The sequence below is a fragment of the Canis aureus genome, chromosome 27 (assembly GCF_053574225.1).
Source record: "Canis aureus isolate CA01 chromosome 27, VMU_Caureus_v.1.0, whole genome shotgun sequence".
NCBI lineage: Eukaryota > Metazoa > Chordata > Mammalia > Carnivora > Canidae > Canis > Canis aureus.
Genome location: NC_135637.1, coordinates 25,097,803 through 25,120,138, shown reverse-complemented (window position 1 = coordinate 25,120,138; position 22,336 = coordinate 25,097,803). Strand labels below are relative to the sequence as shown.

The 22,336-nt window shown below is 43.3% G+C and overlaps 1 protein-coding gene across 4 annotated transcripts in view; it reads left to right on the top strand.

Annotated features, from left to right (window-relative positions):
• Window positions 1-22,336, top strand: part of TTC28 (tetratricopeptide repeat domain 28) — a 623,568-nt gene that overhangs the window by 495,025 nt on the left and 106,207 nt on the right. For all 4 annotated transcript variants that reach the window (XM_077874163.1, XM_077874162.1, XM_077874165.1 and 1 more), the window contains 5 exons: window positions 10,022-11,363; window positions 12,652-13,175; window positions 16,972-17,081; window positions 18,590-18,719; window positions 20,826-21,044. In XM_077874163.1, coding sequence (XP_077730289.1) covers window positions 10,022-11,363; window positions 12,652-13,175; window positions 16,972-17,081; window positions 18,590-18,719; window positions 20,826-21,044 — 2,325 coding nt within the window. The remainder of the gene's footprint in view (window positions 1-10,021; window positions 11,364-12,651; window positions 13,176-16,971; window positions 17,082-18,589; window positions 18,720-20,825; window positions 21,045-22,336) is intronic.

Below are 22,336 nucleotides of genomic sequence, written 5' to 3'. Positions count from 1 at the left end.
ATTTTTGCTTGCTTGCTTATCTATAACTTGTTTCATCCCATAAAGGATTTTACTTAGCTTATTATATCAAATGATGATACTATAGAAATATAAAACTAAGATCAGGGAAATACAATTAAACTAGGAAACCAAGATCAGGGAAAAGAATCCAAACATATAGCCCATAGAGGCTAACATGGTTGTTATATTAGAGTTTCATATTTAAGTGAGAGCTTCCTTGTGGCCAAAACGAAAAAATAAATACATAATTCTTATTACCCAAAAGGTGAGAACATAGAATTCCTTAGGGGAAGGAAAGCTGAATTCTAAAAGAAATTTCTCAAGAGACATTTTATATATGGAATTATGGTAACAAAATTTATAGTGTAAAATTTTAGCAGCAAAGAGTATAATAGATTTCAATGTGCTTTTTCTAATAACAAACTTGAATAAAAAAATCAACTAACCCAAGGGCAATAAGATTAAACCTAGTTCACTGAAGCCTGGTCAGGATGATGGGTTCAAGTTTTTGTTTTTGTTTTGTTTTTGTTTTGTTTTGTTTTGTTTTGTTTTCAAGTTTATAGCTTCTAGCAGTTTCATTTGATTCAGGGCCAGAATTCAGGATATCCAGAGGTGTGGATGACTCAGAAGCCCCTCAGACTCTCTCTTCTGACAGACTTTGTTAGGACAATTTAAAATTATAGGTTATGATGAGGGTGCAGAGCATTGATATTGGATGGTATGTCCATGAGGATGTGCTAGGGGCTGGCGCAATAACAACAGCCCATCTTTGTGGTCCAAAGCAATAGAATATTATATTCATACCCACAGGTTCACGTAACACTTAAGACACCTCACTAATCCAGGCACCCCAGGGCTCTGTCTTCCTGTAGCAGCACTATCTGGAACACATAGCTCCTACAGTCAATCAGGCAGAGGAAGAGAGAGCATGGAATATTGTACTCCAGCTCTTACATGCTTCTGTCTGGAAGGAAAACATCACACTGCTCCTCACATTCCATTGGGCAAAACGAGTCACTTGGCCACACCTAACTTCTGTTGAGCACAAAGTAGACATCTGGATGTAGAAGAGAACCAGTGTAGGGAACATTAGTAAAGTCTACCACAGATGGGGGAGAAAGGCAGTCCAAACTAAGCAAATAGGGTGAGAAAGTTAGGCATACAAGGCAGGGTGGGACTGAGCAGAAGGGCCAGTGGGGCTCCTGCTTGGCTGGCATAGCATAAGGGAGCACAGGGCAGGAATGGCTGGTTTGGCACTGGATCCGCAAAGTTTATAAATGCCATTTTAATTGGCCCACACTTTACTTTGCTGGCCAGAGGGACTCAGAAGGTGTTCCAGAGAGGTGGGACTGGTCCAGTTTTTAGAGGCTCAGCTCGAGGAAGAAAGCAGAAGCAGTTATCTCTGCATTTCAGTGATTCAACCCCCGACCTTGAAACAAAAGAAATGTTTGTTTTGTATTGAAACTAACTCCCTGTAATGTTCTCTGCATTGTTAACTTATGAGGGTGCCTCCCTCCTCTTATTGTGATCCAGAATGAAAACCAGCCACACTTTGCCTTCTCCAAACAGTGACTAATGGCAGGGCTTGGCCAGGCAGGCCCAGGGTATTTTTCATTCTGCTCTGGGCTTCCCACCAAGTTCTCTCACAGTGGCCTGGCCACAGCCGTTAGGGATGATTGTGCCTAGCACTTCCTACCTCATCATCCATCTCAGGAGCACCCCTCTCCAGCCACCTCCTTTTTAATAGGTTTAATTATTACTTCCCCTACTTCACGGCACAATTAATCTTCCCCACTGCCTCAGGATTTACAGCCGAACAGGCCCCAGGAATTCCTGAGCTATTCACCTGCAGTCTTGGTTTTTAACTTTCCGAGGTAAGGAGGAAGTAGGGCCATGTATGAAAGCTCCAGTGAGCTCCAGGCTGGCTTCTTGACACTGTCATTCAGTCTACGCCTTTGGGAGGGTGACAAGAGCGGGCTACAGAGGAACCAGCTGTGCCCCTGTTCAGCCTCAGGAGAGCCTTGAGAGCCAGGGATTGAGCAGATAGGGCCTCTCTGCTTCTCTTTCAGCTGCATTCTATTTCCTCTAAGTTTGGTTAGAAGAGGAAGAAGTTATAAGGTTCTAATACACAGCATGGTGGCTATTGTATACTTGAAATTTGCTAACAGAATAGATCTTAAGTGATGGATGTATTAATCAACTTGATTGTGATAATGATTTCACAATGAATAGTATATCAGAGCATCACATTATATACCTTAAATATATACAATTTTGTCAATTATACATCAATAAAGTGAGGAGAAGGAAAAGACAGGTAGTTTCCAGTGAAGTCTGTCTGTGGGAGGCAGAGGTGGCGTGTACAGAGATTTCCTCAACCTTCATATAGTGGGCTCCTCAGGACTGAAACAGAAGGGGAGGGCAGTTGGTATCTGGGACAGAAGTGTCACTGAACTCTCAAATGTCACGGAAGACATCTCAAATTGCTGTTGAAGCAAAAGAAGATAATAGGCCCTTAACTTCACTTACCCTTTGGATGAACAGGAAGAGCCTGGTGGGTTGGGTAGAAAAAGTAGACAGATATAATTAAGATAAATGAAGCTAGAAGAGACACGTGATGGCCCAAGAGTTCTCCAGAGGTGATGCCCACACGAATGATTACATCTGCCTCCTCCTTCTGCATTCTTACATCTCTTAGGATTTCCTGGTCTCTAATGTATACTTCTCTGCCCTAGATAAAAATTTAGCCGGGCCAGCAATCTGTTCTTATATAGCTGCCACAAGATTGGTTTGCCACAACACTATGCTAACATTTAATATAGAAGAGGTGGGTCCAAAATCATTACCACCTTTTACTGAAGGCATTCCAGCTTCATTCCAGAAGGGGAGCAGGTGAAAGAGCATGGACTCCTGAGTCAGAAGAACCTAGGGTCTGAAATCAGTTCTACCACTTGGAGCTGTATGGCCTGAGTAGCTCTTTGAACCTTCTGGGTTTCTGAGACTGCAGTAGTGATCTCACAGGATTGTTTGAAGTGTTCATGAGATGATCAAGTATGGGGCCAGGCACAGGTTTTCAGGAAAAACTTACCTACTATGAAGATGCTTGTAGCTGAAATCACATGGTAAGTAATTTTGGAATTATCTACATTTAAAAATTTGTGTACCTTTGCTGTCCTCCACTTGCAAAACTAATGAGCTTGTCTTCAGTCTCACAAATAGTGACCTGAAAATGAGGTAAAACATCCAGTTGGTTGCATTTCTAACACAGAGCACTTTGCTCTCATGCCTTTGATGTCAGCCATCTGTTTACTAAGCAGGTCTGGCCCCTTGTCCCTGCTCCATGCCTTGGGATATTTTAGGTACAATGTGGAAAAACTCTACGTGGCAACTTGAGAGGGAGAGGATCTGGGGAACTTGAAGAGCTGCAATAATGGGTGACCCTGAGAAAACTGGGACCACTCCTCCTGATGAGGAGGAGGATATTGGAAGGGGCAGCTGAAATACATAGTGCTGTTTCTGTGGAGCCTGTTTTTCAGCTCTTCTCACCATGCCTCCCATCCTGCCTGTTTGATAGAAAAATATCATCCTATCCTTTAAGAGCCTTTGAAATTAAAGGTAAAATTAAATATTGTGACTATAAAGAAATTGAATCAATAGGATGTGGTACTACGTTGCTCTCTCAGTCCTCCCAGCCTGAGAAGGACAAGGAGGCTGCTATACCTGTACATGCTGGTGACCAGCTGATTTTTTTTTTTTTTTTACCCTCCTGAGGTCCCAAAGACAGGAAAAGGAACTTAAATTATCCACATCAGGACTTAGCTATGAGGAAGTTTCCTGATCCAAAAGGAACTACAGAAAAATATGCCATACAGATCTCTCGGCATATCTTGATAATTTGATTTAATTTTCTTTTATGGAATGTTTCACACACACATGTACGCAGAAGGAAGAGTATAATGAACCCCCATGTACTCATAACCCAGTCACCAAATTTTGCTAAAAAACAACTTTGCTAGTCTTGTTTCATCTATTTTCATAAACACTCCCATGCACACACACACACATGCTAACATTTCCCCCCTGCTAGAGTGTTTTTTAAAACAAACCATAGACACCATGTTGTTTCATCTGTAAATACTTCTGGATGTATTTCTAACAGATGAGAACTTTTAGCAAAGCTTCTGTCCCATGTCATATCTAGGAGACTAATATTAACAGTTCCTTTATGCCTCCTACTTATCTTGAAAGTAGATGGGCTGGTACAGCTGAGGACATGTAGGTCAAGAGTGCCTCCTTCAGCTCTGCCACAACCTCACTTCCTCTCACTGAGCCTGGGCCACAACATTTATAAAGTGAACCTGTAGGAGGGCCTCTTCCAGCTCTCACAGCTCATATCTGCTGAGAATAGCTGGGGCTTTTGCTAGGCCGGGTTAGAAGCCAACCTGTTAGAAAGCAGTGGGAAAGAACAGATGAGCTCTTAAAGCCCCATTTTGATCATGTACTATTAATAATCAGAGCAATAATATTTTTAGTAAATGAGAAGAGTGCTTCCACTGTTTGTGGAGGTACACTGAGGCCCTACTTTCAGAGAATTCTCAAGAGAAAAGGCAGCCAAAAGTCACTGCTGAAATGCCAAATGTTCTGATTTTAGTAGAAATTCTGCTTGGTGCATCCTGTTCACACCTCCCTTGGTCTTTGCCGGTAATGGTTAATAATAAAAAGCAAACTGAGTGAGCATTTACTATGTCGCAGGCACTTGTTCTGGCTCCTCATAAGCATGATCCCTCACAACAGTGTTTAAAATAGGGCCCTCATGACAATGTTTAAAATAGGTATTAGTATTCCCAGGCAGTGACCATTCCTGTCACCAAGGTGGAGGCCCACCGTGGTGATGTATAAATCCATATCCATGTGTCCTTTCTCCACACACCCTTGTGGGAACTCGGCTTTGTGAGGATCTTCTGCCCCACTAATCTTCATTTAATCCCCCTCCCTGCAGCATGTTGTCACCTAGCACACCCCTGCTGACAGGCTCTCTGTAAGTCTTCATCTGAGTGACGGCCCTGGAAAATCAAGCTGTGGTCTCGAAAGGGAAGGAGGATCTGCAGATTATCTCCTCAGCATGTGCAATCACTCTGCTGGCAGTTCTCAGGGCCGCTTTTATGTTGCTTCAACAAAGAGAACGGCTGCCAAGAGTGTGTAATGTTCTGTTCGGAACTCTCCAGGCTGGCAGAGGCTGGGACAGTAGAGACACGAGGTGGATGAAAAAATCCCCATCTCAGCCAGGCCCATTGCCTCCTACCCTTGCCTGTGTCCGGAAGTCTTTGTTTTTGAAAATCTTCCTGATTCTTTTTAGAGCCTTGGAAGTGTCAGATGCAGAAGAAGGGGAGGCGGAAGGGGAGTGCACGGGCAAGCTGGCTGGGGGTCAGATCATTTTGCTATCACCAGCAGGCAGTTTCTTTCATAACTCATTGAACCCTGGGTAGCCATTATCATCCCAACTGCTCCCTATTAACTAGGCCAGACTCTTGAGGCCATGAGAGGAAATATGGAATTCCTTTTCCTTTCTGTCACTCTCTAAATGCTGCTCATACCATGTTCAGATAGCAGTGCTTATTGATAGACACCATTATGTTTCTCATACCATTTCTTTGAGAGGATATAAACTGACCTTAATAAGAAAAGAAAAACAGCTCAAAAAGTTTTCAGGTAGAAAAGAAAAGTAGGGGCACCTGGGTGGCTCAGTCAGTATCTCAAGGTCGTGAGGTTGACTCCTGCATCCAGCTCTGCACTGGACATGGAGTCTGCTTCAGATTCTCTCTCTCCCTCTGCCCCTCTCTCCACCCCCCTGCTCACGTGTGCACATGCTTGCTCTCTCTCTCTCTCTCTCTCTCTCTCTCTCTCTATATATATATATATATATATATATATATATAAAGAAAAGAAAGAAAGGCTCAGAGACATAAAGTGACTCTCTCTTTCTCTCTAAAAGGAAAGAAGGAAAAAAGGCACAGAAATATAAAGTGACTATCTCTAAAGTACCCAGCTGAACGAGGTGCGAGCCAGGCTTGTAAAACGGAACTGCTGTCTTAAAGTTCTGTGCCTTTTCTGTGATAGTATGCTTTCCAGATACTTAGCCAGTTTCCTATAGGATGATGTACAAGTGGGGAGGGTGGGGTGTAGCAAGAAAGACTTGTGTCCTCGGTGGAAGGGAGTATGAAAACACCTGAGCTTCCTCCATTACCTTCTCTGAAGGTCTCACACTGCTTTTTTCTTCTTAACATAATCCTGGAAACCAATTAATGATCATATTGACTTAAAAAAAAAAAAAACATTGCAAAGAAATCTAAAAGCTGTGAGGGGAAAAAAATCAATGCGAAGGTATTGCTGTGGGAGAACGTGCTCAGAGGGAGATTTGAGCTCTCCTGCTGCTCCTACCGCCCCCTCAAGCTCTGGCTCTGTTCCTAACTGCGGACCCTTGTCTGGGAAGATATTTTCCCTTTCATTTTAGAAACACAGAAAGTGAGGACAGAGGGAGCAAGTGATTCATTTCCTTGAAGGATTCCTGGAAATTTGAAGTCTAAAAATTTTGTCTTTACATAAAAGGAGTTTAGGGATACAAGCCAAATTCAGGTCTTTAGAATTGAAATGTTTGTCACTAATAATTTTTCACCATTAATGGGGTTCTAGGTGATGCTAAGATATTGCCTCTTGGATAGCATAATTTCTAACCCTGAGACAGGTTCTGAAAAACCCGATCCTTCCAGTAAGGGTACTGGTGACATCTCCAACCCAGGGAAGTGACTGGACCCAATCCCTAGGAATTTTTTTTTTTAAGTGCCTAGGAATATTATTTTGCTTTTTGGATCAGCGTTTTAAAAATACTTTCAGTAATTTTGAAACCAAATGCATTCATTTTAGAAAAAAACCCTACTTAAAATACAGAAAAGCAAAATGAAAAAAACTATAGTTCCACCACCCAAAGATTACTACTGTTAATATTTAATGAAATTCATTGCTGTATATAGACATATAAATGTAAACACACGTGTATATACACCCATTGTTTTTTATTACAATGTACTGTTTTGTGACCATATATTCCCTAATATATTTTAATTTTTTTCCATGTCAATATATAATCTTCCACTTCACTGGGTTTTTTAATTAAATCATCCGTTCTTGGGCAAACTCAAAGGGTTTTTCTTTTCTTTCCTACTTCACCATTTTTAGTGACACTATGTTATTCTATTGCATAGAGGACCATGACTTATTAGTTATTTTTAAATTATGAGATACCTTACTCCTATAAGAAAATATCCAGAATAATTATGAGAGTTTGTTTAATCTCTATCACCTTGAGAATTCCCTGTTTTACAAACATATAGTAATTGCAGTGACTAACATTTGAATTCGTCTACAATTTATAGTGCACTTGCACATACCTGATTTCGTTTGATCCTCACTCCTGCCCTCTAAGATTGGCATTGGGATTATTCTTTTCCTGACTTTATAGATGAACTATGAAAAACTCAGAGAGTCTAAATGATTTATCCAGTACCCTGAGTTAACATCAAAAAGCTGGCTGGGCCCAGAGGTAAATGCAACTCCTGTGACAGGGCTGACCCCATCCCAGGCAGGGGAGGACATGGGGACAGAAGAGCAGCTGTGACATACTCCCATTCTGCCCCCCTCACTTGAGCGTTTATCATGTGTGCTGACATTATTCGTTTCTTGACAGTCTCTCCCTTATGACCCTGCACACTCTCTGAGGGCAGACTTGTATCTTGTTTCTCTGTTACTGCTGCCCACCATGAGGCTTAGCACACAGTAAATCCTGGGGCAACATGGGAGGGAAGGTGTCACAGATAAGTGAATTGTGGGGCCTGGATTTTGACAGCTTTCTTTCTCAGCATGTTTATTTTTAGTTCAGACTTGTTACAAGAACCCATCTTGGTGTTTTGCATTTTTGTACTTCTGCAGGTTCAGGTCGCCACTACAAAGCTCACGCATTGGTTCATGGAAAAGTATGTTCAAATCCAAGCGCAAAGAGGAACCTGTTTGCATACTAAATTCTGTCCATCTTTTCCATCTCCCCCGCCCCCGCCCCACCCCCTTGCCCAGGATGAACCAGGCTCTCCTTAAAGGTGCCTCCCAAGTTACTTTGATGCTATCCTTACTTTGGAACCACTTTCTTTTATTCTTTTTTAAGATTTTGTTTTATTTATTCATGAGAGAGAGAGAGAGAGAGAGAGAGAGAGAGATTGAGAGGCAGAGACAGACGGATAAGCAGGCCCAAAGCAGGGAGCCCGTTGCGGGACTCGATCCCAGGTCTCCAGGATCACGCCCTGGGCTGATGGCGGCGCTAAACTGCCGAGCCACTTGGGCTGCCCTGGAACCACTTTCTATTTTTTATATCAATGATAGATCTCATTTTGAACTGCTTGTAAAAACAATAGCTTAGCAGCTAGAGCATAGTTTATGAGGGTTGTTTAAAGTGCTATTATTTTTTAAAAGATTTTATTTATCTATTAGAAAGAGAGAGCACCCAAACAAGGGGAGCAGGAGAAGCAGACTTCCCACTGAGCAAGGAGCCTGATGTGGCGCTTGATCCCAGGACCCCGGGATAATGACCCAAGCCAAAGGCAGACACCTAATCAACTGAGCCACCCAGGTGCCCCTAAAGTGCTATTATTATTGACTGTGAAAGCTGTAAAGCAGAATTACAAGAAATTTTGGAAGAAAAAAAATCACTCAAATCCTATCACCTCACAAGGTGACAGTTTCTATTTTTGCATAATCCCCCCGGAGGTCTTGTCCATGTGCACACATTTCTTTTCCTAGTTGTTGTCACAGGGAGCATGCGGTGTTTTTTCTGCTTTTTCCACGTATTATTGTAAGAACCTCCCCCCCCATTTTTCTACATAGACTTCATAGTTATCTTTTAATGACTGCATAATCCTCTATTGAGCTGATATACCAAAATGGACTGATACAGGTCCCCAGTGTTTGCCATTTAAGATGTTTCTGATTTCCCACTAATCTGTAATTCTGCAGTGAAGATTGGCATGCGAATAGCTTTTGCATTTGTCAGATGATTTCCTTAGAATATATTCCCAGGAGTAGGATTGCCAGGTCCTAGCAGGACTGTGTTTGTGGTTCTTGCCATTCTGCTTCTCTGCAGGCAGTTCCCGTTTATGTCCAGCAGTTCATGTGTTTACCAATTTCAGGGCAACCTCATCAGTATAGGGTACTGTTTAAATTTCTGTTTGCTAGTTTAGTTGAAATAAAATGGTACTTCAGGGTTGCTTTATTTTGCATTTCTTTGATTATTGAAAGAAATTAGCATTTTCCCCTGTGGTTATTACTCTTTGTATTTCTCGGCTGTGAATTGTCTGCTTCTGCTTACTGTTCTTTGCCTATTTCAGTAAATTGGGGGTTTGATTTTAATTTTTTTAAAAATCAGACCGAGTGAAATTTTTTTTTTAAGATTTTATTTATTTATTCATGAGAGACACACAGAGAGAGGCAGAGATATAGGCAGAGGAAGAAGCAGGCTCCCTGTGGGGAGCCCGATGCAGGACTGGACCTCAGGACCCTGGGATCATGACCTGAGCTGAAGGCAGATGCTCAACCACTGAGCCACCCAGGTGCCCCCGCCCCAGTGAAATCTTTGAAATCTTTATACACAACAGCTATTAGATTTTGTCATATAGATGTCACATATTTTCCAGTATTGGGTTTGCCTTTTAATTTTAGATATATATTTGAGTATAAAACTTCTTAATTTTGTAATCAAATCTGTGTATGTTTTTTTTTTTTTTTTCTTCTGTTCTGCAAAGCTTAGAAAGCTATCATCCCTCTGGAGAGCTGATAAATATTTAACTCTACTTTCTGTTATTTTAAATTCTCTAATTCATCTAGATTGTATTTGAGTATAAATTGAGTTGCAAATTACATTTTTCCCCAAAATGCTGATCAGTTATTCTAATCTTTTTCGTTCCTTTATTCTCTTTCTCAGGAATCATACACCAGATGAAAGGTGATTATGATACTGCTCTGAAACTCCACAAGACCCACCTGTGTATCGCCCAGGAGCTGAGTGACTATGCTGCCCAGGGCCGTGCTTATGGGAACATGGGCAATGCTTACAACGCTCTGGGCATGTTCGACCAGGCTGTCAAGTACCACCGGCAAGAGCTGCAGATCTCCATGGAAGTGAATGACCGCGCCTCACAGGCATCCACACATGGCAATCTGGCTGTGGCTTACCAGGCCCTGGGTGCCCATGACCGGGCCCTGCAACATTATCAGAACCACCTGAACATTGCTCGGGAGCTTCGTGACATCCAGAGTGAGGCCCGGGCCCTCAGCAACCTGGGCAACTTCCACTGCTCTCGGGGGGAGTATGTCCAGGCTGCTCCATATTATGAACAGTACCTCCGGCTTGCTCCTGACCTCCAAGACATGGAAGGAGAAGGGAAGGTCTGCCATAATCTTGGCTATGCCCATTACTGCCTTGGAAATTACCAGGAGGCGGTAAAATACTATGAGCAGGATCTGGCACTGGCCAAAGACCTTCATGACAAATTGAGCCAGGCGAAAGCTTACTGCAACTTGGGCCTAGCATTCAAGGCTCTGTTGAATTTCAGCAAAGCTGAAGAGTGTCAAAAGTACCTATTGTCCTTAGCCCAGTCCCTGAATAATTCCCAGGCTAAATTTCGAGCCCTGGGGAACCTGGGTGATATATTCATCTGTAAAAAAGATATAAATGGTGCAATAAAATTCTATGAGCAGCAGCTGGGCTTAGCTCACCATGTAAAGGACAGAAGACTGGAAGCCAGTGCATATGCAGCCCTGGGCACAGCATACCGGATGATCCAGAAATATGACAAGGCCTTGGGTTATCACACACAGGAATTGGAGGTATATCAGGAGCTGAGTGACTTGCCGGGGGAGTGCAGAGCACATGGGCATCTGGCTGCTGTCTACATGGCCCTTGGGAAATATACAATGGCATTCAAGTGTTATGAAGAGCAGCTGGATCTGGGGCAAAAGTTGAAGGACCCTAGCCTGGAAGCCCAGGTCTATGGCAACATGGGAATCACAAAGATGAACATGAATGTGATGGAAGAAGCCATTGGCTACTTTGAGCAGCAGTTGGCCATGCTACAGCAGCTAAGTGGAAATGAGTCTGTGCTCGACAGGGGCCGGGCCTATGGCAATCTGGGGGATTGCTACGAGGCTCTGGGTGACTACGAGGAAGCTATCAAGTATTATGAACAGTATTTATCTGTTGCCCAGAGTCTGAATCGCATGCAAGACCAAGCCAAGGCTTACCGGGGCCTAGGAAATGGACACAGGTAAAAATGACAGAGGACAAATGTGGTTGATAACATACACAAAGAGCATTTGTGGCAGTGATGACAACTTAACATCTGCACAGCAGGTTGTTAACTACAAAGCATTTTCATACATATTTTATTTGGCTCCACCAATGATTTTGTGAATTTAGTGGGGATATTAATTATCCTTATGTTATGAAGGCAGAAACTAAGGCCCAGAGGAGTTAGGTCAATGTCCAAGATTACACAGATTAAAAAATTAAGGACAGCTGAGAGTCAAACCCAGGGCTGTCTGACCCCAAATGAAATGGTTTTTTGACTACAACATAATGATCAGGATAAAAGGGATAATGGGAATGGGAAAGGTAAATACATTAGTTCATCTGATGTCTTCTGAATGTCTCTCACATTATATGAATGTGTTTATTAATGCAACACCTATGCCCACCAATTATATGGACTCCCATTTTGTTGCTTTTAGGGAAAGCCACCTGAAGATGGCAGGAGTGAATTAATATATACTATCATCATCAAGCTAGGCACCTTGCACAGATATCTTGCTTAACATTTATGGCAATTCTTTATTACTCTACACTAATTATGATCTGCTACGGGATGTAGGATTTACTATCATCCAGAAATGGAGGCTCAGGGAAAGAGATTCATATGCCCCACCCAACTGACTTGGTCTGCCATCCAAATCCATGCTCTTCCCAGTCTTATCATGTCATCTTTTAGCAGCACAAAAAGACACGCTGTTGGCCAAGGTGATGCTTTCCTTCTGTATATGGGGAACCCAAGAAGGTGTCTGTGTCTGCAGAATTTACAGCCCTTCCAGATCAGCAGGGGATTAGGGCTCCTGGAGTGGAGGAAGGGCAAGGGTCAAACTAAATCATCACCCACAGAGTGCTCTGAGAAGCTCAGGGTGAAAGATTTATAGCCATTGTAAAGTGATTTCAAAAACATAGTATAAGCGGTAGTGGAAATTGGGAGGCCCGAAGTACCAAACAGTTCACTTGCTATCATTGTGCCTATTAATATATTTTATGTTTCCTCTGGGGTGTATATCCCATTGAATCTCAAGCTCTTGGGAAGGTCACTAAGGGATGACTTTTGAATTGCTTTCCAGATTATGAAATTCCCCTGCATCTCACTCTAAGGGCACATGATAGATTTTAGCTAGAAGAGGAGTTAAGAGCTTCTATAGTAAGTGACAGTGACAAATGCTTTTCATTTTCTCAGGGGCTTTAGCATGTCTGCACCTGCACAAAATAATATCATTGCTTTTCTGTCTACATCCCCACAGGGCAATGGGGAGCTTGCAGCAAGCCCTTGTGTGCTTTGAAAAGAGGCTTGTGGTCGCCCATGAGCTCGGGGAGGCCTTTAATAAAGCCCAGGCCTATGGAGAGCTAGGAAGTCTACACAGCCAATTAGGGAATTACGAACAAGCCATTTCCTGCCTTGAACGCCAGCTGAACATTGCTAGAGAGATGAAAGACCGAGCCCTGGAAAGTGATGCGGCCTGTGGCCTAGGTGGTGTTTACCAGCAGATGGGGGAATATGATACAGCCCTGCAGTACCACCAGCTTGATCTGCAGATAGCAGAGGAAACCAACAACCCCACATGCCAGGGGCGAGCCTACGGGAACTTGGGCCTGACATATGAATCCCTGGGCACCTTTGAGAGGGCTGTAGTCTATCAGGAACAGCACTTGAGCATCGCTGCACAGATGAATGACTTGGTGGCCAAGACAGTGTCGTATAGTAGCCTCGGAAGGACCCATCATGCCTTGCAGAACTATTCCCAGGCGGTCATGTATTTACAGGAAGGTAAGTGAAAAGGTCTGGGGTGGTCTCTCCATATACTCTGAGATCGAGTTCAGAGTCTACTCAGAAGGAAGTACGCACAGTTTGAGCGGCCACTTCTGCTTGGAGTGAGGAGCTCAGAGGCCACATCATTAGTTCAACTCCAAAACCATGGTGCCCCCATTGGGTGTTCTTTTTGTTGTTGTTGTTAAAGATTTTATTTATTTATTCATGAAAGACACAGAGAGAGAAAGGCAGAGACACAGAGGGAGAAGCAGGCTCCACGCAGGGAGCCTAATGTGGGACTCAATCCCGGGTCCCCAGGATCACGCCCCGGGTCAAAGGCAGGCGCCAAACCATTGAGCCACCCAGGGATCCCTCATTGGGTGTTCTTAATAGTGCAAGGGCATTCCCTCCTCCAAAATGTGCTACCCAGGTTGTGGAACGCTGGCCGCCAGCTGCCCAGGGAGCTGATAACCTCCATGCCATTCAGTGCCCTCGCCCTTCAGACAGAATACATTCTCACATGAGAGGGATCAAGCAAGATTTAGTCACATAAAATTTCAGGACCCGAATCAGAGCAAAACACCCATCTTTTCCAAGCCCCATTGTCCTTCCTGAAAATGTCTAAACTCTTAACAAAACTGTAAAGAAGTCCATTTTGATGTTGCAGCTGAGATTTAATCCAGTTTGAAGGTGGCTTAAGTTGTCAACCAGGCTTCCTTCCCCGTGCAAACTGCCCCCAGTGCTTGAGCTGGGGCTATGGCGGTCTTGTTCCAGGCAGACCCTAATGTGACTACTGCTGCCTCTCCTTCATCCTCTTTCCCTCCCCTCCCTTCCCCTCCACCCCGCGGGTGTCCTATGCTGTCAGGTCCTATGCAGCTACCTTAACCAGTCCTTAGATGCTTCCTTCCTCAGGAAGCACAAGTCTCACAGCAGCTGCTGATCCTCCAACCCTTTACACTTCTACTCTGGGAAGCGCTTCCCCTCACAGGGGCACATTGCATCCTCCCATCCTGGGAGGGAAGAACGGCAGATATGATGTTCTTGGCTCACTAGTAAAAGGAAATAGTCACTGATTTCCAAACAAAAACCCCCATTTCTAGTTTCCAGGGGTCTTTGCATATATAGTTTATTTAATCAGATTTAATTCTCACAGTAACCTTCAGAGGTGTATCTTTATTCCCGTTTGTAGCCAAATGACCTGAGGCTCTGAGTACGGCAGCTTGGTCCTGTCCATCTGGTCGTTTCTTGGTGAAGTGGGGCCCAGCCTGAGTTTTCCTACCCCAGGAACTACACAAGTCCCTGTGTAGAGTTGTTTCTAAGCACAGAACAGGGCTGGAACAGTAATATATCCCCCATTACTCCTGAGCCCCAGCTGGGAAGTCAGGAGGGAGGGAAGCAGGAAGCAAAGTGGAGAATGGGCCAGGAGCTGATGGTTTGCTGTCATCCTTTGTACAGACCAGGGATTGCTCTGGCCTGCAGGCTGAGAGGTTACTGAGAGGTTAGGAGCCACCTCCCAGACCTTATTTGGCTCTCACTCCATGGGAGCTCTGCCTCAATGCATTAAATATGAGAGTTGGCTTTTGGTTTCCTGAAACTTGTCTGTGGTAAAATTCCAACAGACTGGGGGCGATTTTCAGTCGAATTTGTGAAAACTATTAAATTCAGACCCAGCATATGACAACCTTTCAGCTGTGTTCTTTTGTACTTCCTGAAACATTGTTTCCATAAAGCAGCTGCTTTGCCTGAGACATTGTAACATAATTCTATATTTATGGAAAACTCTCAATTTCATTTTTATTGTTTCTTATAATTTTAAGTCTTGCAGAGATCTAAATTCTTATTGTGGCATCTCCATGGTGTCTGTTCTATGGAGGTGCTCCACTAGAGAGCCTGGTGTGCCTCATGGGCCCGATTAGATGCTTCTTCTCATGAACCGTTATGGATGCAGACACCTGGAAGGCCTTTTCCTAGTACTCTGAGTTGGGTCTGTAGCCTCTTGCACTGAGGGAACAGTTCAGTCAGAAACCACCTTGGTGCCTTCTCTCTGTCTTGGCTTTCAGAGTGGGCTATGAGTCAGCATCACCCTTCCTCAGTGCACTACAACCTCACAGATGGGGCCTGGTCTGAGATTTTTGTATCAGCTCTCCAGGTGATTTGTATAGACAGCTCTGGTAAAAGCCATTGGTCTCATCCAGCTTTTTCTCTTTTTGCAAATGAAGAAAAAGTCTGTACCAGTTTAGTGATCTATCTGGAGTTATGTGCAACTAGTTCCTGGCAAACCAGGCTTCAGGAATGCTGGGTGGGTGGGTTAGATTCCTAAGAGGCAGAAGCAGATAGGAACAAGCAGGACAGATACTGTGCCTGCCAGTGACTTTTAGCTCTTTGTTGCTGAACCACTGACTATGGGCTGGAGTGTATCCTACATGCTGGGGATCCAGCAGGGGACAAAGTCCCTGCTCACACAGAACTTACCCTCTAGGGCAGCTATCTCAATGACTTTGACTTCCAACTCATAGACCCAGAATCTAGCAGGGATAGCTACACTGAAGAATGAATATGGTTAGTATGTTGAAGGTTAAAACAACCAGTATTCTCCTGGTTGTCACCCAAGAACCATCTTCTTCCATTTGTGTTCCTATTCTATGAGGTATTTAAAAATATGAATAATTTGCAAGTATTATTTTTATTACCCAGTGACATGATTTAAACTTGAAATGGTTTTTTCTAAGTTTTCTGAGTTAAGTGTGTTTTGAAATGCATAGTATTTTATGAGCGTGAACCTGAATATCACTTTTATTATCCTCTCAACGGATTCAATTCCTTTTCAGAAGTCAGAAATTGCAAGAACCCAGCATGCTCAGAGGCAGTCTCCTGTCCACTCTAAATTAGATTTTAAAAAGGAAGTCCTTCCTTTGTGTGTGCAGATGTAGTGTGGGAGCTTCATGCTCTTTTCTGTACAATCTAACTACTGTGTACTTTATGAGGATAAAGTGATGCTGAGAACTGCTTAGTGGCAAGTACAATAAATGGTTGCCCTCAGATTTGGCTCTCACAAAGCCCTGGAGGTTGCTGGTGTCCTGGAAGCCAGAAGCTTGCTGTAGGAAAGTGACCCAAGCTGCAGGTGTCTATCCGAAGGCCATCAGAATGAAGATAGTCTCATTTAAGGCTTTCAAATCATAATAGTACTTGTTCTGTAACCCTGCTGAGGCATATCAAAGTCTCAGCCTTAAAGGAAAAACAGATTGGACATGAAATGCATCAGTGGCATCAGTAACAGAAGGCAGGGTCAGACGGTGTGAGCATTCTGCTTTCGGGAGAACATCAGATGTGTCTCCCATAAACACTGATTGGATGCTATGTATGTAAGATGGGAAAAAGTATTAGCTTGGCTTCTGTACTTGACTCTGGAACTGTCAGAAAAAGCTTTTGTCCACCAGAGAATTAGGTTAGGTAAATTTGTAGGCCAGGAGTTTTCATTTGCATAAAGCTAGGGGTTTCACATCTAGGAGGGCAGCCAGGTTAGGTTCCATTCATTTCACTGTTTCTACCTGCCCTGCAAACCTGTCTCCTGCTAGTAGCCATCACCTGAGCTCTTGCTGGGGCATCTTGGAGTGTCCTGGAAAGGTCGCTCCTAACACAGAATTTGAAGAGAATACTTACTCTGCCTTGACTGATTCTACTTTTGTCCTGCATTTTATTTATTTCTGTTATTAATATATTTTATATACACCTGAGGCAGAATTACCCTCCAGGACTCCTTAGCAGGGTGGAATTGTCTGTCTTCTGTGTCTCCTTAGAAGTTCTCTGTTTTCAGGTTTAAGGTTAGCTGAGCAACTGGGCCGAAGAGAAGATGAAGCCAAAATTCGCCATGGTCTTGGCCTCTCCCTTTGGGCTAGTGGGAACCTGGAGGAGTCTCAACATCAGGTGAGCAGAAGAATCCCTGTCTCAAGTGGATTTTGTTTCCAGAAGCATGGAAGACATTGGGATTACTGTCCTAGTAGTGATGACATTTGAGAGAAGGTGCTAACTTCTACACTTGGGTTGACATACAGGATCTCCAGTCCAGAAGCGTTGATCCATAGTGAAGATTCTTGCTCACTTGTATGATAGATTTCTCAATAATTTCTTTGGAATTCTTGTGTTATGTGCTACCATTCCTCATTAAACCTTAAAATGAAATTACATACATTATATGACAGAGGTCATTCAAGAATTCATAATTATTGGATTTAATGTCTTTATAGGTTTCTAGAAGTATCAGTAGATACTTCTTTCTCACACAAACCTCCCCTCCCCCCAAACACACACATACAGTTCATGTTTCAGCATATGCACAAATAGCTAAAGAGAAGCCCACTCTTTTACTGGCTCTGGAAACTGGAAAGATACTAGAGTTGTGGTTCCTCTCTCAAGCTGAAGGAGTTGTGAGATGGCGTCATCCAAAATAAGGCAGTTTAAAGAATTCTTTATTTCCTTGTTTTAAAAATTAAAGTTTATATTACTATAGTGATTTGCAATTTTCAAGTGCTGTCACTAACTGCATTTATTCCTTGAATAACCCCATGAGGTAGAATGATAACCATCCCCTTTGTAAAAAAGAAGAAACTGAGGCTACAGATCCTGCCCAAAGTCACAGAATGAATTTGTGCTGGAGTTGGGGATAGTAAGTCTAAGTCTCTTAGTCTTGGAATCCTGCTTTTTAAATTTGCATCAATTTGAATTCAGTACTATTTCCAGCATATAAATATTAGACAAAAGTCTTGTGGAGAAATCGCTTGGAGCAACAGGACAAGGTCTTTGTAGGAATGTGAGAATCTGGTCCTTTGGGTATCTCTGGGAGCAGGTGTGGCTCCAGGGGATCTTGTCCAAGGAAGATCTGACCCTGGTCACTGGTGTGGAGGGCAGTGGTTGATTCAGCTGAACTGCCTGCAGAAAGCTGTCCTCCTCCTGAAAGTGTGGTTGACATCATCTCATTTCACCCCAGCCTAGTCCGTGTCCAGCCCACCTGCTCTGTGCCCGCACTCAGTCCAGACCTCGGGCTCCGTGAGGCCTGGGGAGGTAAATGAGGGCTGCTTGATGACAAGAGGAGAGTCTTTTTGTTTGTTATAATAAAAAATCAGCACTTGATTGGATTAACAGCTGATTTTTTTTCTTGTAACTTTCAGACTGTAAGTCCATAATCTTTGTCTTTTAGATCCCCTTATCTAATTGAACACATAAACTGTTAATCTATTGGATGTGATCTGATTGATGCCTTCTCAGGTTTGCAAGGACCTGCCTGGAAATAAAGATTCCATCTTTTCAAACCTCTTAAAAAATTGTTTGTAGATTGGGCACCAAGATTTGTATAGAAGTTGTCTCTAGTCAGTGAATAGCCAAGCCAGACAGAGGTTTCCGGGGAATGAGTAATACTCTTTGTCCCCTACTTGCAGCTCTACAGGGCATCGGCCTTGTTTGAAACAATCCGACATGAGGCGCAGCTGAGCACAGACTACAAACTCTCCCTCTTTGACCTGCAGACTTCATCCTACCAGGCCTTGCAGCGGGTGCTCGTCAGCTTGGGTGAGAGCAGCTGGGGTTCCTACTTCTTTCTTAAGTTGTTCAGTGATTGCTGTGATGAAATAGGATTTATTGTTATAACTGACTGTGAAGCCACAACTGCAATCCAGTCATTGAACATTTGTTTGTTTATTCAACAAATATTTGTAGAGCACCTACTAGGTGTGCTGTGTGTCAGCTCTGGGAATTAAAGTCAAGTCAATTAAACCAAGGCCTGGTTCCTGACCTCAGGAAGCATTTATACTATTGAAGGACAGAAGTCAGTGAGTCCAGTACAGTGTGACTGGTGCTAGAGTAAAATAAACTCAGTGCTGCTGGGAAAACAAAGTGTTTTGGCAGGCAGACCCAGGAGCCAGAGAGAGTGACTTAGGGCTAGAGATGATTGAGCCCAGTGTTCCCCCTCAGGTTCCCTCTCACTATTAATACCTGGGGAAAGTACCTGAGAAGATGGATCTGCCTTCTGGGCTGTGACCTAGTCAGTGATAATTCTCCCAGGCCTGGGTGCTGCATTGCACTGGGGCAGCACTTATTCCCTCATCAGGGCCTCAACTGTCAGTCAACCTCGTCCAGCTGCCCTGTCCTCTGCCTCTTCTCAGGCCTGTCCAGCTCTGCAGACCATTTCCACCAACCCAGAACTTGGATGGAAGAGGCATTCACCAGAACTAACAATGTCTTTGAAGTTGGATGTTGAAGCCTTGTTAATAACCTGTCCTTTGCTGTGTGTAGATGAATGCTCAGACTTCCCCTTGAAAAATGTATCTATTACATTTGCTCATTGCCTGAGATTACAATTTATTATCTATTATAATAACAGTGTTAAGTCTGCCTAACACTTTGGGGCCAATTTTCCAATGTGCACAGAAATCATCCCTGCTGTTCCAGTTAATAACTTAATAGGGTAAAGAAGACATTTGCATACACACAAGTAAATCCCCACTTTCTACTGATCCTGGAACTGTAGGAAGCTAGGGATCCTTGAAGTGCTGTTGGAATGGCAGGATCTGGGCTCCTGCCTCTACTTGCTGTCTCTTTGGACCCTAGTTTGAGCAAATCTTCCATGTCTATATTTATGATGCAAGCAGACCTACTTCATTGTATTCCTTCTAAACACTCTAAATAATCTTCACTTGAAAATATGTTGCTTTATATATTTGGTGCCCTCATGTATATGCATTTAGCTTTTAAGCTAGATAACAGACTAGTCTTTTAGGGAAAGTGGGATCAGGAATTGGATTGAAAGACCGAGGAAAAGCTTTGAAAGGAGTAATTTCAAAGAACTAGAGACTTCAGAGGTTTAAACCGTTTGCCTGTGTGGACTAGAAGAGAAGAGAAGCAAGTGTTTGGGAGCCTAGAATGGAATGAGGTCTCAGCTCTAACAATAATATCACCATTAGATATGTAATACTTTGAATAACCCATCCAGGCATCATCACGTACAGCACCTCGGTCAATCTTTACAGTAGCCCTTTGAGATAGGTAGAACGACTATAATGATCCTCCTTTAGAGCCGAGGTCAATGAAGGGGGACAGGATACACTCAGCAGAGGGACTGGCAGGTGTAAAGGCACGGGAGGTATCACTTGGAGATGAAGAGTGTGCTGGTGGGGCTGGATAGTGTGATGCATAGAGGGGCTGCATCGCAGAGAGATAGAAAGATGGTCAGGAGCCAGGCCTGTATGCTTATCTGCTAAGGCCAAGTTAAAATAAAAATTGAGCAGGGAAGTGAGAGGGTAACCAGCGTGCAAAGCATTAGGTTCAAGTAGCTCGAGTGAATGATGATAGGAGGCCAGGGAGTAACTTAGCATGTGGATCGGAGAATGGGCAGGCCTGAGGACCATCCTCTGAACAAAGTTGGCTTTCTAGGGGTATGGCTGTTGACGGGGGAAAGCCCAGTGGGTTAGAGTGGTGTGGGAATCTGAAAATGTGGGGTTTTATAAGAGTGGCACTATACTCATCATCTGAGGCAGGGGGTTGGATTTGAAACAGACTGTGCCCCACATAGGAGGGCAGAGACAGTGAGGTTTCTGCCTAGGATCTCTGTACCTGATGGTCCTCTGTGGATAAACACACTCCCCAGGGACTCCTCACTGTATGGCTTTTGTGTCCTAGGCCATCATGATGAAGCCCTGGCTGTGGCAGAAAGAGGACGGACGAGGGCATTTGCTGATCTACTGGTAGAACGACAAACAGGACAACAGGACTCCGACCCCTACTCCCCAGTCACTATTGATCAGATCTTAGAGGTGGTTAATGGCCAGAGGGGACTAGTGCTTTACTATTCCCTGGCTGCAGGCTACCTGTATAGCTGGCTGCTTGCTCCTGGGGCAGGTAAGATCTCTTTCTATGGGAACTGGGCAATTAAGACACTAGACTGTGAAAGTCTAATGAATAGAGGTAGAAGAGGTGTATTACCATAGATCAGACGAAGGAGCTGATGTCGACTTTCAGCAAAACCTCAGCCACGGTGGTTCCATGGTGGGGCATTCAATTAAGAAGACAGCCGAGCTTTCTCATTCCCCCAAGAAATCACCGCTCCTCACTAGTGAATGTGGAAGCATTTATCAAGGAGCATGAAGAGCAGGAGGATGAATTTCACCAGCAGCACTGTTTTTTAGGCAGCTGTTGTTCATTAGCTAATAAAGTGATGACTGTAAGTCCTAACGAGTTCTTTCTAGATATGATTTAATAATTGTGACCCTTTGTCATGGTAAAGTTAGACTAAAATGATAATGGCAGCTTGTATCCACAGTATATAAATGAAGTCTTATGCTTGAAATTTCTGAGTTTAGCAGAACCCATTTTAACCAGTTCTGTGTAAATCTATTTCCAAAGTAAAAATCCCCTTTGATTAAATCAGCATTAAATGTTCAGGCTGTAACTGTTTCACTAAATACAGAACCACTAATTAGCTGTTAGGGCCATATTTTTTGCATAATAAAATGCTGATGGCTTTACCGTGTTGGAGACACACCAGATCCAATTAGAGTTTATTGACTGGGGAAGGGGATCTTATAATTGGGAATCTTGAAGAATGGGCTTCTTGAATATCTGTAAGCCAATTTCAGAAAGTTCAACTGCCAGGAGAATTGACAAGATTTTCTTTTTTTTTTTTTTTCTTTTCTTTTCTTTCTTTCTTTCTTTCTTTCTTTTTTTTTTTTTTTTTTTTTTGACAAGATTTTCTTGATTGTGTTTCTGTTCCTTTGATTTAAAAAAAAATGATGGCTGGGTGACAATTCTCAGATGCCTCTTGGGTTATGAGCACTTGTGCCTCTACATTCTATGCCTCGGCATTATTTTTTATAATCTTTTCCTCTTAATTCCATGTTTTTTATGGGTTTCCCATAAAGAACAGTCTTACCTCTGACCTTTTTATGCTGAAGGTTTGAGTTGTGATATTCATGGTGACTTGGTGTGAGTGTCAGCTACAATGGAATGAAGCCCTGTGTATGCCAGTCCCCCAGAGGGGCACTGATACCTAGAAGGACATGGCTGATGATGGAGGTATCAAGCTCTTTCTCTCTGTCATTGTTATGTTTGGGGGACATGATTTGACAGGTGGTATGTCCAAATCCTGTCATAATGAGCCATGTATAATGAGGCTCCCATTGTTTCTCTTTTTC